This window comes from Macaca nemestrina, chromosome 2 (genome assembly GCF_043159975.1).
Source record: "Macaca nemestrina isolate mMacNem1 chromosome 2, mMacNem.hap1, whole genome shotgun sequence".
Taxonomy (NCBI): Eukaryota; Metazoa; Chordata; class Mammalia; order Primates; family Cercopithecidae; genus Macaca; species Macaca nemestrina.
Window position 1 is genome coordinate 44,969,241 of NC_092126.1, and position 15,436 is coordinate 44,984,676.

Sequence of the window (15,436 nt, forward strand, 5' to 3'; positions counted from 1 at the left end):
AGCCACTGCACCTGAACACTTCAGTAATTATTCTTGATAGAGAATTCTTTAGCAAACACAAAAAATGTAAAGAGAATATAATGAACACCCTCACATAACCATCATTCAAACCCAATAATTATCAAGACTTTGTTAAATTTGACTAACCTTGATAGAGAACATTAAATCTTTACATTAACCAAGACCTCTTATTGTGAGCCTTCTGCTAGGGCTGGAGAAGACATTACCTATATTTCACTTAAACCTGGTTGTATGGAACTTTTAAAAAATTACCATAAGTAGAGGCCAGGCACAGTAACTCAGGCCTGTAATCCTAGCACTTTGGGAGGCTGAGGTGGGTGGATCACCTGAGGTCAGGAGTTCAAGACTAGCCTGTCCAACAAGGAGAAACACCATCTCTAATAAAAATATAAAAATTAGCCAGTCGTGGTGGTGCATGCCTGTAATCCAAGCTACTCAGGGGGCTGAGGCAGAAGAATTGCTTGAACCCAGGAGGCGGAGACTGCAATGAGCTAAGATCATGCCACTGCATTCCAGCCTGGGCAACAGAGTGAGACTCTGTCTCAAAAAAATAAAAAAAAAATTACCATAAGTAGAAATAAAAGGAAGTGCTCCCTAAATAAGACTCTAGTAGAATGAATCATTATAAAAAGACAAAACTTTATTTTTGTTTTTATTCTCTCACCAGCTCCAGGACTGAACTCCATGATAGTAATAGTGCAAAATCCACTGTATTGCCTGAACATAACATGCAGCTTGATCAGCCAGAAAGTCACTGAAAATAGAATATTTTCATTATAACATATTTTTTGAAGATATGCCAGTGTCTTTAGAGCATGATATCTGCTGATACAACATTTTACCTCAGATGATTTATGTAATCAATGAATTAGCTATTTATAGCTAAAAATTATAATCCTAAAAACTCCAAAATATTTTTTAAAATTCCATCTTGTTATATTATAGTTTTCCTAAACCAACTATCAAAATAGATAAACCTGTTATTCATATTTACTCAGTTAATGTACCACTCCTTTGGTCTGAAGATTTACCCAATGAAGCTTTGAATGTACCACAACTTTGGTTTGAAGATTTACCCAATGAAGCTTTCCATAGTGACACTACCACTCTCTTAAATAGTGGGGGTGAGACGGGAGAAAGGGATGGGAATCTTCTTTATATGGGATGATATCTCAGAGAAGCAAAGGAGCAAATCAGGAAGATCTTAAAATTTGGTTACAGAAGCTAGAACACATTCAGAAGTGCTGTATGTGAACAATATTCCCTCTAATCCTTTCTTTGTCAAAAACCAAATGCCATCTTCTAAGTTTGGGTAAAATAAGTCTTCAAATCATCAAAACAAAACAAAACAGAGCCCTGGGCTAAAGGCAAAAGGATTCACTTAAAAATTCCATAACTACGTATTTCTGGGAGGTATGTTTTTTATCATGAAAAATAATTGCTTTTTTATTATAAAAGAACTATTTCCTCATGAGTGAAAATCTGGATAATGAAGAACAGCATTTTTATCATCTTATAACCATCACTTTTACATTTTGTAGTGTTTCGGTCTTTTTTCTGTATCTAGGTTTTTTTAAGTGTTAATGAGAGCATACTGTATGTATGATTTCATGTCTTTCCTTTACAATTTGTACTTAATAATGTACTATAAGCATCCTTCCAAATTGCTATGAACTTTCTGCAAGTACCAGTTTAGCAGTTCTGCAGATTCTGGAGATGGAAGAGGTGACAGAGATGGTGACTGTAATGAAGAAGCAGTGGCCAATTATGATGAACCTTCTTACTGGACATTTAGATTATTTCTAATTTTTTACTATTATAAACAACTTTGTAACAAAAATCCTAATATATAAGGATCATTTTCTCTTCAGCAATTTTTATCACAGTAATATAATACAAGTCAGAATTAATACCATCTTCTTCAAAACCAGATTAGTTGAAACATACACAATAATTAATGAAACCAAAAAATCCTTTTTCTCCCACTACTTTATCAAAATTACGTTGTTTTCTGAATAACTGTAAAATCTGATTTTTTCTATTTTAAAATAAAAGCATTGGCAAAAACGTACTCAGATACTATGTCAACCCCCATCTTCGTCATGTAATATGTTCTTTTATATTGTCTAAACTCAGTTTCAAATAGGTCATCATCTTCAGTCTCATCTTCTAAATTATCTGGGAAAAAAGAAAGATAGTGACTGACAATTATGAATAGCCTGTTTTTCCACCTAATGATTTGATAAATGCATATCCAAGTTGATGCTTATAAGCTATCACAGAAATCTGTTCCACCCAAAATTCGTAATAATAAAGAAAAGGTACAACTATCCTGTCAAAGTAGTAACATATCAAAACACATACTTCGTACTTACCCTTAGAAGTTACCATTTCGCCTTCATTTTTGTCTAAAGCAGCCCAACACAGAGAATTTTCCTGGCCCTATAAATTGTAAATCAACATAAAATGAATGGTAAGATACATTTCAAAATAAGATGTTATTTCTCTTCCATGCACCCATTTGCTTTTCTATAGTTCTTCCATGTTATAACATCCTTCATATCCTGCCCACCTGTTTTTCCTCCCTTGTGATCTCAATCCTTTCTCTCCTCTATTCTCTGATTTCCTATCTACTGCCAATGACTCTCTTTAGTTCTTCCGACTCCCTTATCCCCATTTCCTTTCTTTCATCCAACTTATGGCCTCTACAAACTTCCTGTGTCTGGGCTATTCCTGTACAGTGTCTCTAAAGTTAGCTGCATATGGCTGGAAGACTGGTGAAGTTTAAGGATCAAATTGTGGTGGGGAAACCAGGGATTACTGACAGGTAAGTTTTGTGTGTACAGGTTCCCAAAAAGTTGCAGAACGTGTTTTCTTAGGGGAGAAAGAAAAAAAAAAAAAAACACCACACACAAAAACCAGTGGAATGCAGACTGACTGCTGCCAAGTTTCAGTGAGAAGGAGCTAAGTAGGGAGAAGGACTACACTACAGAAAACAAGGTCAGTTGCCCCTCCTGGAGCAAGAGTCGTTAGGTTTGAACCTAAATAGAACCAGTACAGCGAGGACAGTAAGAAACTCAACAGCATCGTGGCCGGGCGCGGTGGCTCACACCTGTAATCCCAGCACTTAAGAGAGGCCGAGGTGGGCGGACCACAAGGTCAGGAGTTCGAGACCAGCATTACTAACATAGTGAAAACCCGTCTCTACTAAAACAATATAAAAATTAGCTGGGTGGTGGTGCACACCTCTAATCCCAACTACTCAGGAGGCTGAGGCAGGAGAATCGCTTGAACTCAGGAGGTGGAGGTTGCAGTGAGCCAAGATTGTGCCATTGCACACCAGCCTGGGTGACAGAGCGACACACTATCTCCAAACAAACAAACAAACAACAGAACCCAATAATTATGGAGAGGCTGAGGAATTTTCACAAGAGGTTTACTTTTCAAGTTAACACAAGACACTCTTTGGAGATTATCAGAGATGTTTTGCAGGGCACTATCATATTCTAATTGATTCTATTATTCATTTATTAAGCACATAACATTTACTAGATACTGTGCTATTAAGTTTGCACAAAAGTAATTGTGGTTTTTGCCATTACTGTTAGACTATTGTATTTTATATGTAAATCATTTCTAGAGAAAAATCACTGATCTAGTTAATATCTCATATCATTAAATGCTATAAATATCCACATTTTAAAAACTAGTCCATTGTTTTAAAATAACAATTTTTTTTTTAATTAAAAAAAATTGCCAGGGGAAAGCATGAATGCAGTCCTCCACTACCATAAGTCATGCAGTTGAGTTTCCCACATTTGGCGAAATCGCAGGGCATCAGCACATCCATCCAGAGTGCAATGGATAAATCTCGCCCTGGGAAAACCACCCTCATGATCATGGTATCCTCCCTGTCAGGTTTTAAATAATTGTTTTTCTTTTTTTTTGAAACAGAGTCTCACTCTATCAGCCAGGCTGGAGTGCAGTGGCCTGATCTTGGCTCACTGCAACCTCTGTCTCCCAGGTGCAAGCGATTCTTGTGCCTCAGCCTCCCAAGTAGCTGGGACTACAGGTGCCCGCCACCACACCCAGCTAATTTTTGTTTTTTTAGTAGAGATGGGGTTTCGCCATGTTGGTCAGGCTGGTCTCAAACTCCTGACTTCAGGTAATTCACCCACCTCTGCCTCCCGAAGTGCTGGGATTACAGGTGTGAGCCACTGTACCTGGCCTTAAATAACTATTTTTAATAACATGTTTTAAATCATTTTTTAAAAAAGATAAATAATTTTCTGGGCTTTCATGTTTAGAAATGTTTTCCACATTTATTAACATAAAACACAATGTACCTCTTCAACAGTAAAAATAAGAAACTGATTATTGAAGACCTGGTTAAGTGATAGAAGCTAATAGAAAAAAAGAAACCAATTTCTGAAATGCCTATAGAGAGGAAGAAACAGAAATAAAACGAGGCAATCCCAAATCATAAGAAGAAAAATGAGAAACAAAGAATATAATTTTTGCCGTTACAGTTAAAATAATGAAAGGACACCTAAAAAAATAGACACCTTTAATTTTTTCTTTTCCTTGTAGTTCCTGGCTTCTGCTGCTGCTACACCTGCTGCTTCATTGAGGTACCTGTTACCAACTTTGCTTTCAAACCATTTTAGGTCCACAAAAACTTCACTGAAGTGCTCCCGATCAAACTGTACAAAAATATTTAAATTTATTTTAAAATAATTTAAGTATATCTAGAAAAATACAAATCAAACTTGTAACAGTGACTACTACTGGGGTATAGGAAATTGGAGAATGTTACTCTTTTGTAAATGTGGGAAACCTCATGTGTGACTCTAAAAATACAAATAGAAAGCAAATAAAAATAAAATTAATTTAGGTAAAAGTGTCTATACTGAATGAGCAACTGGAATAGAATTATAAAACCCCTTTCTTATGTTATTACGTAATTGGTGACTGACCACTGATAGCTACTCTGCGAAAGGAAAACAAAAATTTCTAGTTACTTACATCTGATAGTTTCACAAGGTATTTCTCAAATCGAGGTAAGTTGAGATGCCCACTTTCATTTATATAACCTAAAAGAAACAAAAATTTAAATCTGTACTAAAAGTTGACATTTTTTCTAAACAATTCCACAAAATTCTTTCTACAAAATGTTGAATGTTCACGTTCTACAGTACTAATCAAGAAAAAACAGTGTTGGACTATATACAAACTGGCCCTAGTTTCTATGAATTTTATGCTACTATAATATGCAACATGTAAGTATTGAAGCCAAATATAAGAAATTCCAGGTTCCACAGAATAATCATCCAACATTTGGTAACAATTAATTAAATATGTTCTATAATATATCTAGATCATTCAATTTGATATGTTAACTTAAGGACTGATGTCCTGCTACCCTGTGGTCTGTTTTATTCAGTATCACTATGCTTGTCAATTTTCTGTTTTCACTGAAAAATCACTGCTTCATATTAAACACTCAGATGCATATCTATTCAAAAAAATTGAATTTCTATGCTTAAATATGAAAAAGGTAAAACCAATAAATTATGCTGGCTTTCTTAAGAAATTAAAGGCAAAGACTAGGCCGGGTGTGGTGGCTCATGCCTGTAATCCCAGCACTTCGGGAAGCCAAGGCAGGTGATCACTTGAGGCCAGAAGTTTGAGACCAGCCTGGTCAATATGGTAAAACCCCATCTCCACTAAAAATACAGAACTTAGCCGGGCGTGGTGACACACGCCTGTAATCCCAGCTACTCAGGAGACTGAGGCACAGGCATAGCTTGAACCCACAAGGCAGAGACTGCACTCCAGTCTGGGCAATAGAGAAAGACCCCGTCCCAAAAATAAATAAATAATAAAAAATAAAGACAAAGATCAGTTAGCTATCAATAAGTGAGGTTCATTAACTCTGTTCACTTTCTTTCCCCGTGAATCACTGAAAATGACAACCTCAGAGGTTAGCACCTTAGACCAAAATAATTTCTCAATGTTTTTCTATTTTAGCTGTGCATGCAATAATCTACTAAACTAAGTCACATTTTTAGGGTGAGATGGTACTAAATTAAAGTATCCTCGAGAGATCATTAAATTCTTCTTACCCCCAAGTTCTGGCAGGATGGTAATATATGTTCCATAAAGAAGAGGCAGTGCATCATGATTAATATGTAAATGAGGTAGATGAGGGATAAAATCATTACCAACAAGAAACCCCATCAAAATCCAATCATCTATTATCCTTTCAATATCATATTTAAATGTGATCTTTTCCTACAGTAAAATGGAGAACAAAGTCAAATGCAATGAAAATTGCTGCAATGGAAATCCTTGGTCCATGGCTTTATTAATACTTACTTTTAATACTGAAAACTCATAATCAATATACTCTCTCATTAAAGACAAGTGTAGAAGGTGAAATGTAGTTTCTTCTGGAGCACATACCCTGGAATTAGTCAGATGATCAAGATACAGTGAATTGTATTTTTAAGGTCCCAGCTTAAAAACGTAACAAAGCTTAAATCAAAATTATCATCAGAAGATAGGCCTTGTAATTAAGGCATACAATTTATATGAAAGATGAAGGGTAACAAAGCAAAAAATACAACTGCAATGATAATAGATAACACATGTTAAAGTTCAAAACAATTGGTTTACATTATGTATTCTGTGGAAGGATTCTCAGAATTAAGAAGTCCTAAATAACATATAGTAGATATAAGAAACCGCTGAGATCTAGTCCATTTAAGGCTGGTCTTTTCAACAAATGGCGCAAGGCAGATTGGATATCCACATGCAAAAGAATGAAGTTGGGCTCTTACCTTACATCACACACTAAAATTAACTCAAAATGAATCAAAGATCTAACCATAAAAGTTAAAACTTGAAAACTCTTAAAAAAAAGAAAAACAGATGAGTTGGATTGTAACAAAAATTAAAAACTTTTGTGCATCAAAGGACACTATCAATGTAGTGAAAAGGCAACCTACAGAATGAGAGAAAGTATTTACAAATCATATATCTGTTAAAGAATTACTATCCAGGCATAATTTCTTTCTTCCAACATACATGCTATATCATTTACCGTTGTGTTTTCTTGCCACCAAATCGAACTTCTTCTCTTAAGAGAGAAAAATGTGCCTCATGACTTGTTAATCCAAGCATAATCTGTTGAAAAATGATTAAGAAACATTTCTGTTCTCCTATTTTTAATAATATTAGGTTCACAAAAGCAATTAAAAAACAATTCTACACAAGGAAGAATAAGAAACAATTAGCACATTAAATAAACAAATAACAAAACATGATCTATTTGTAGGTTATGAATGGGATAAAGTGTACTTTTCTAAGAAAAATATGTTCACCTTAGCTCACATGCTTTTCATAACCATTATCCTATCCCCTATCCCCTCTCCTCTTCCTATTCCTCCAAATCCCAAAAGTCTCCTCTTGGTTTCACATATTTCTACTTGCCGTGGGGGAACTGGTTAGAAATTAGAGGTAGCAGCTTTTCTATGACCAAAGAATGCAGGACTCTTTTGGAGACCAGGATAGCCCAGGTATATGAAAAGTCAGAGGAAAAGCAAAAAAAATTGAAAAGGGCACTTTCAGTTAATTTTCTCACATAGTATTTTTTTTTTTTTTGGACGGACTCCAGGCTGGAGCAGTGGCGCGATCTTGGCTCACTGTAACCTCCACCTCCCAGGTTCAAGCAATTCTCCCTGCCTCAGCCTCCAGAGTAGCTGGGATTACAGGTACCTGCCACTATGCCCGGCTAATTTTTGTATTTTTTAGTAGAGATGCGGTTTAGCCATGTTGGCCAGGTTGGTCTTGAACTCCTGACCTTAGATGATCTGGCCACCTCGACCTCCCAAAGAGCTGGGATTACAGGCATGAGCCACCATGCCCGGCCTCTCACACAGTATTCTATTACCAAGTAAGTCAACAGTCTGTTGAGACATACCAATCAAATGCCATGTACTTGCATACTGTTTATTTCATGTGATTCAAACAAGAACAAAATGAAACATTTATGAGGCAATCAGGGAAATGATAATACTAACTGGTTATTTCTATATAAAGAACGGGTTGTTAATTTCTGTTTTACGTGGGATGATGGCATTGTGGTTATGTATTTTTTTCTAAAAAAAAAAACAAAAACAAAACCCTAATCCTTTAAAGAAACATTATGAAACATATATAAATTAAATGATAAAATGTTTAGGATTTGCTTTAATAATGGGGCGGGGAGCGGGTAGGAGAGAGAAGAGACAGATGATTAGGGGTAGAAATTTAAAATTATTTAAGTCAGATGAAGGGCATAGGATGTTCATTACATTACCTTTACTATTTTTGTTTATGCTTGAAAATTTCCATAATAAATAAAAGTCTAGTAAAGGTACTTGGAACATGGAGTTTTCAGATCAGGAGTTATCAAAAACCATGTATTAAGCCTGAGGGTGAAAAGGCAGCCCCACTTCTCTGACCTCGACAAAGTATTCACGGCAAAATATTCACAGCACTAGGATTAGTCACATCTGTAGACTAATTAGAGAGACCTGTTGGTCATAAACTATGGCTAAAAAGCTCATTTTCCAATGATTTTTAGAACTTTGGTAATGATAGAAGTAGCAATTATTATTATGTCTCCAATATTTGTTGCCACAGCCAGTAAGCTTCCTGTACAAAATGAAATCTCTTAGATATTTAACTATCTATGCGTAAGTTTATAATAATAAAAATTATACCTACCAAGTCAGCATCTAAACCATAAAGACAGTGTCTGGTGTTTGGATCATGATCTGGCTTTGCTTTCTCGGATCTGATAAATTCCATGATTTTATGCTCTCCTTCTCCAGGAGTCTAAATAAAATGTTTTTAAAAATGCAGTAATATGGTACGCTTGAGAATATTAAATAATTTTTTAAAACTCTTTAAATAAAAAGATAATAACCTCATGGCCTGAGAAGTAGATGGTAACTCCTTGCCATGACTTGTCTGTGGAAATTTTCATATTTACAAAATACTTCAGATGTTCATGTAACCTGGCCATAAATTCAGTTCCTAAAAATAATAAGTTTTAAAAAGGTTAATCTAAGAAAGACATAAAAACATTTAAGTTCTCAGTGACAACACATAACTGAATCTGAGCATGCAAGGAATAGCTAGGTAGGTATAGGATCTCCAAAGAAGGTCAAAAGCTCTCTTGCTTATCCTGAAAAACAAGTAATGTACCTTTTCCTTGCAAATATCACAACTGTTTCTAATGTCACTAGTCCCCCTAAATAAAATCAGTGTCACATAGGGAAAGTCAAGGAATTTTACTAGTGACTCAGCACTGTGCTTCAGGAATTTTCATATAAGGGCTGAGTTTGAACTCTCTAATGAACCTCAACCTTCTATTTCTTCTGCTGAATTCTGAAGTTTTTTTTTTTTTTTTTTTAAGGCTTGCAGCTTAAATCAGATTGTCAATAATAATAATAATATTACTACTGAAATTATTACTCTGAAAAATTATTACTAATTTGGAACCTGAGTCTACAATGATTACATTTTGGGAAAGGTCAATAGTCAAAAGCAATACAGTCTAATACCACAATCAGGATAAAACCGTTGTTAAACTGAGCAATGTGTGACCAATGCACTTAAAGAAAGAGCAAATTACCACTGTTAGTAAAGAACTAATAAGAAAGTTAGATTTTAAGATTTTCATTCGAAGTAAAGAATTATAATGACGTTAGACAAAGGTTGTAGAAGTATAGAGTATGCTGCTGCATACAAAATTAAACATAATACTGATAAATTCATTTTCCTTAAAGTCATAAAAATCTTAATCAATTTTGAGAAGCAGAGTAGTAAGTGCACTGGACTCGGAGAATCAGTTCCTTACTCTCACTACCATAATATAGCTACATCAACTTGATAAGCTACAACCTCACTGAGTCTGTTTTAACATAAATAAATGGCAGGATTAGGACAGAAAGATATACAAACATAAGTTTCTTCAAGGTCTGCAATTCTGTACACCTGGGAGATTCCTGTCCATATGTGCTCTAATTTATCTACATTTGAAAATCTCTACAGTTTTTGTAGGAGTATTTATGACCAAGGTGACCAAACCATCTCATGAGCAAACGTAAGTGGGAGAATACAGTAAATGGTACCCTAAGGCCAAAATAAATAGAGCACAGAAAGTAAAATTCATTTAAAAACCAAGTTTTCAATTTATATTTCAATTCTGTCACAATTTTTCTCCCAGCGAATTTACCTGGTGTGATACAGTTGGAATCAAATCTGGCCTCTGTAGGAAGAGTTTCTCCCTTCTCTATTGCCTTTTTAATTTTGTCTTCTGCCTCCTTTGCTGACCTTAAAGGTTAAGGGAAAAAAGTACCTTAAGTTTTCTGAAAAAAAGTGAAGATCTTTATATAAACTGCTATGTAGGTGCCTTTATAACTAAAATAGCAATTCATCAGTTTTAAGGTTCAAAACGCCCAAGTTTTGAAATGATTATGAATGATAAAAATGAGCCTCAGGCTTGTTTTGTTTATTTAAAGAACTGAATTTTTCAGGCCAGGCGCAGTGGCTCACGCCTATAACCCCAATATTTTGGGAGGCCAAGGTGGGAAGAATAATTGAGTCCAGGAGTTCAAGACCAGCTTGGGCAACAAAGGAAGATCCCATCTCTACAAAAATAAAAAAAATTAGTCAGGTACAGGGGCATGTGCCTATAGTCTCAGCTAATTGGGAGGCTGAGGCAAAAGGACCCCATGAGCCCGGGAGCTCGAGATTGCAATGAGTGATGATTGTACCCATTGCACTCCAGGTTGTGTGACAAAGTGAGTCCCTGTCTCATTTAAAAAAAAAAAAAATTGAATTTTTCAGATTAGGAATACAAAAGTAGGACATTTTAACAGAATGTTAAAAACATAATTATTGTCACAAATATATAGCAAATTCATTCTAAAAATAAGAGCAAAATATAGCTTTAAATGTTCATTTTATATATACTACATCTAATGATAATGACATTTAATGACCTTAATCATTTAATGTATACTTTTAAGATCATTAAAATTATCCCTAAGATTATATAAAAATACAATTATAAAACTGAAATACCTATCTCTGTGTTTCCTAAAAACATTTAAAATGAAAGCCTAATGACATTAATGAAATCAACTGCCAAATCATCACACTTTTGAGGCAACAGAATTTACTAGAAAGAACCTGAGTTTTACAGTCAGGCAAACCTGGTATTTGAATATGGGTGTCCTACTACCTGTCTGACTTCTACTGTAACCCCTTTGCAGCATACCAGCATGCCACATGGCATACAAGTTAGGAAGCTCTACTTTGAGTGTAGTTTCTACAGCTTTGCTACCAGCTTCATCTACTGTGCCCCACAGAATTCTATTTCTGTGATGAACAAACTCTTCTTCATGTTTAACCTCTCTCTACCAACCTCTTTAACATAACAAAAACTCTGAGGATACCAACTCATTTGTATTATCTGCAATGTCTTCTTTCCTCTTTTCTTCCCTTCCTTCTTTGGCTGACCAAACGATTATTCAATGTTGTTATGTCACAAGGTCTTGGGATATAACAAAAGAGAAATTATTCTTGGCCATGTGTGGTGGCTCACGCCTGTAATCCCAGCACTTTGGGAGGCCGAGGCAGGTGGATCATCTAAGGTCAGGAGTTTGAGACCAGCCTGGCCAACATGGCAAAACCCCGCCTCTATTAAAAATACAAAAAAATATCAGCCCGGTGTGGTGGTGTGTGCCTGTAGTCCCAGCTACTCGGGAGGCTGAGACAGGAGAATCGCTTGAACTTGGGAGGCAGAGGCCGTAGTGAGCTGAGATCGTACCTCTGCACTCTAGCCTGTGCAAGACAGAGCAACACTCTCCACAAAAAAAAAAAAAAAAAAAAATTATTTCTGTTCTCAGAGATTACATTCTAGTGGGGAGGCAGAAAATTAAACAGCCATAATGTTTAATCTGGATGCAATAAAGAAAACGGGACAGGAATAAGGTAAGACTATTGAAGTAATCTAGATTAAGATAATGGTAGTCTAGGCTGAGATCGTAGCATTAAAGATGAAAAGTACATAGATGTGACAAATCTGAGACTGGATAAAGAGGATTGGATGTGAGGAATGAGAAGAGCGAGATGTCCAAATAACTCTTGGGACTTTTGGATTAGGTAGCTAGTGGCAGGTGTTGCCATTCATTGAAATAGGAAACACAGAGGGCAGGCTGTTCTAAGGGGAAGATGAGTTCAGTTCTAAATATGTTAACCCTGAAGTATATCTGGGGTTTCCAAAAGGAGACATTCAGTAGGCATTTGGATATATAGGAGCTCAGGAGAAAGCGATCCACCAGAAAGATAAATTTGGAGTCATCAGCAGAGATACAGTAATCAAAGCCATTGTATGAAATCACTCAGAGCCTAGGACAGAAACTTAAGAAACATTAATATTTAAGAAAAGCAGAGAAACAAAAGAAGACAAGGAAACTAAGAAAGTACAAAGAGAGAATGTGGTTACATGATGGTCAAAGAAAGGGAGAAGTTCAAGAAAGAAAGGTCAACATTGTTAAATGCTGTGGATAAATGAAGTAAGTTGAAGAAAGAATTATTCTTTGGATTTAGCCATAATCTGTTTTTTTTTTTTTTTTTTTTTAAAGGCGTAGTTTTGCTCTGTTGCCCAGGCTGGAGTGCAGTGGTGATCTTGGCTCACTGCATCCTCCACCTTCCGGGTTTAAGCAATTCTCTGCCTCAGCCTCCTGAGTAGCTGGGATTACAGGCGCCCACCACCACGCCTGGCTAATTGTTTTTGTATTTTTAGTAGAGACAGGGTTTCACCCCCTTGGCCAGGCTGATCTTGAACTCCTGACCTCGTGATCCACCCACCTCAGTCTCCCAAAGTGCTGGGATTACAGGTGTGAGCCACTACACCCGGCCTGGATTTAGCTGTAATCTTGTCAGGAAATTTTAGTGGCATCGTGGGGATAAAAGAAGGCAGATTTAGAAACAAGTAAAACAGGGAATTATGAATGGAGAAGGTCATTACTGTAGAGAATGGCAGAAAACTGACTAGGGGATTTCTAGGAAAAATGTAGTGCTCAATACCAGCACAGTATTTAATAAATGCTTGTGGTGGTTATAATGCATTGGCCCTCAACTTCCATTCCATTCTCCTTCTAGTTTGCCTTCTGATACCAGGGAGGTTAAAAAGTTCTCAGGCTTCCCTGCAGCTAAGTCTCTTGATATGACTCAGATTTTGCCAATTAGATGCCTTCATATAAGGTTTGGAAGGTGGAAGTGTGGTGATGCCTGCATCACAATTGAGGCACTGGAGCTCTGGTGTCTGCGTATATTTCAGCAATGGTAAAGAAGATCCCAGTATTCAGTATCTTTGGAGGTGCTGATAAGCAAGGAACAGGGAATCAGTTTTTTTAGTACAGATCTAGCAGGTGCACTGTAGCTCTGGAACTAACAGATGCAGCAGTAGCTTCCTAATTGCTGAATTGTAACTACAGTGATGTATTCGTAGAGCCCCAGGTGACACCAAAACCTGGTCAGACATGGTGGCTCACACCTGTAATCCCAGCACTTTGGGAGGACAAGGTAGGCAGATCACTTGAAGGGTCAGGAGTTCAAGATGAGCCTGGCCAACAGAGTGAAATCCTGTATCTATTAAAAATATTAAAAAATTGGCTGGGAACGGTGGCTCACACCTGTAATCCCAGCACTTTGGGAGGCTGAGGCGGGTGGATCACCTGAGGTGAGGAGTTCGAGACCAGCCTGGCCAACGTGGTGAAACTCTGCCTCTACTAAAAGTACAAAAATTAGCTGGGAGTGGTGGCAGGTGCCTGTAATCACAGCTACTTAGGAGGTTGAGGCAGGAGAATCACTTGAGCCCGGGAGGTGGAGGTTGCAATGAGCCAAGATTGTGCCATTGCACTCCAGCCTGGGCGACAAGAGCAAAACTCCGTCTTAAAAAAAAAAAAAAAGAAAAAAAATTAGCTGGGTCTGGTGGTGCCTGCCTGTAATCCCAGCTACTTAGAAGCTGAGGCACCGATAATCACTTGAACTGGGGAGATACAGGTTACAGTGAGCTAAGACTGTACCACTGCACTCCAGCCCGGGTGATAAGAGTGAGATTCTGTTTCAACAAAGAAAGAAAGAAACAAACAAAAGAACCTCCAACATATGTTTTGAGAAAGGATATCTCACTGCGTTCCTAACTCATTACTTGACTGGTAAAATATGAAACTGAGATATTTCCATTTCTGGGGGAGTTTACGCAGAAAATAAACATGAACAGAAGATTGTGTTAAATCAATTATCTTTACAATAATGTATTTTTACTAAGCTAAATAATATTCCAAAATAAAACATAAATGTTTTACCTAAAACGCCTCCCACGCTGCTGGTTCATTTTTGCTCGAGGAGCCACACCATCGACAGCCATAAAGAACACTTTCCTGGGTTTAATAATGCGAAACAACACCTCCAGGTAGTGAAAAATATCAGTAAAGATTTTATCATCTGAAATTCTAAAGTGAACATCATCATCATTAGGATGGGAGCACTGATGTATAATTCCATTCATATCCAGGTACAAGTTGTCAAATTCAGGAATCTGAAAAACAAAGAAAAATGCTTGAGATAATTTATTTTAATCAACTACAGATAAGCAGCAGGGAAAAGTGATTATTCAATTATAAAAAGCAGGATTTGTGTATTCTACTATATAAAAACCGAGCAAACAATCACAGATGAATTAAAAAAGTAAAGAATTGGTAATATGGTGACAAATTTGGTTATATACAATGCACCAATGACTTGATCAAATTTACTGTCAGGAAATAATCTACTTATTCAAAATAATATGCTCCAAGAAAACACCAAATAAAGTGCTTGGTTCATTTGGTACTCAAAATATTAGTTTAGTTCCTTCCTACCATTTGACATTAACTCCTCAAGACCTCAATTTCCTCTATAATGGGTAACAAAAAGCCCATTTACATCAAAAGGCTGTTTCTACATGGTTATCGAAAGGTTTAACATATGATGTAAAGCCTAATTGTATACTTAGTTTCATTGAAACAGTCACTGATTGGTTATATTAATTTTTACAATGTTAGATTATGCCAAGAAATTTATGAAACTGAAACCTGAAAAACAGATTTCTTGTTTGTAATATGTGGGTTAATAGTTTGTAAAATCCGACTAACAAGCATCTGCTTTTATAAGATCTTAATGGCTCTCTCATTTGTTTTTCCTCTATTTAAACGTTTGTGTTGGAACTCTTGGTCCCATCAGGAACAAAAATTTTTTTAGAAAGAAAAAAAATAAATGTGTGTGAGGAAGGGGAACATTACTGAAACAA

At 36.4% G+C, this 15,436-nt stretch overlaps 1 protein-coding gene and 1 non-coding gene across 5 annotated transcripts in view; both read right to left on the reverse strand.

Moving 5' to 3' along the window:
• LOC105469996 (5'-3' exoribonuclease 1) overlaps nt 1–15,436 on the reverse strand; it is a 135,049-nt gene that overhangs the window by 111,239 nt on the left and 8,374 nt on the right. For all 4 annotated transcript variants that reach the window (XM_011721680.3, XM_011721681.2, XM_011721682.3 and 1 more), the window contains exons 2-13: nt 14,454–14,686; nt 10,310–10,407; nt 8,996–9,105; nt 8,794–8,904; nt 7,127–7,209; nt 6,400–6,487; nt 6,147–6,315; nt 5,047–5,114; nt 4,587–4,724; nt 2,397–2,463; nt 2,094–2,199; nt 686–775 (exon numbers count right to left, since the gene is read on the reverse strand). In XM_011721680.3, coding sequence (XP_011719982.2) covers nt 686–775; nt 2,094–2,199; nt 2,397–2,463; nt 4,587–4,724; nt 5,047–5,114; nt 6,147–6,315; nt 6,400–6,487; nt 7,127–7,209; nt 8,794–8,904; nt 8,996–9,105; nt 10,310–10,407; nt 14,454–14,686 — 1,361 coding nt within the window. The remainder of the gene's footprint in view (nt 1–685; nt 776–2,093; nt 2,200–2,396; nt 2,464–4,586; nt 4,725–5,046; nt 5,115–6,146; nt 6,316–6,399; nt 6,488–7,126; nt 7,210–8,793; nt 8,905–8,995; nt 9,106–10,309; nt 10,408–14,453; nt 14,687–15,436) is intronic.
• On the reverse strand, nt 3,779–3,950 carry LOC112424681 (U1 spliceosomal RNA). Its single transcript, XR_003015519.2, has one exon. It is a non-coding gene; the product is annotated as a U1 spliceosomal RNA (small nuclear RNA).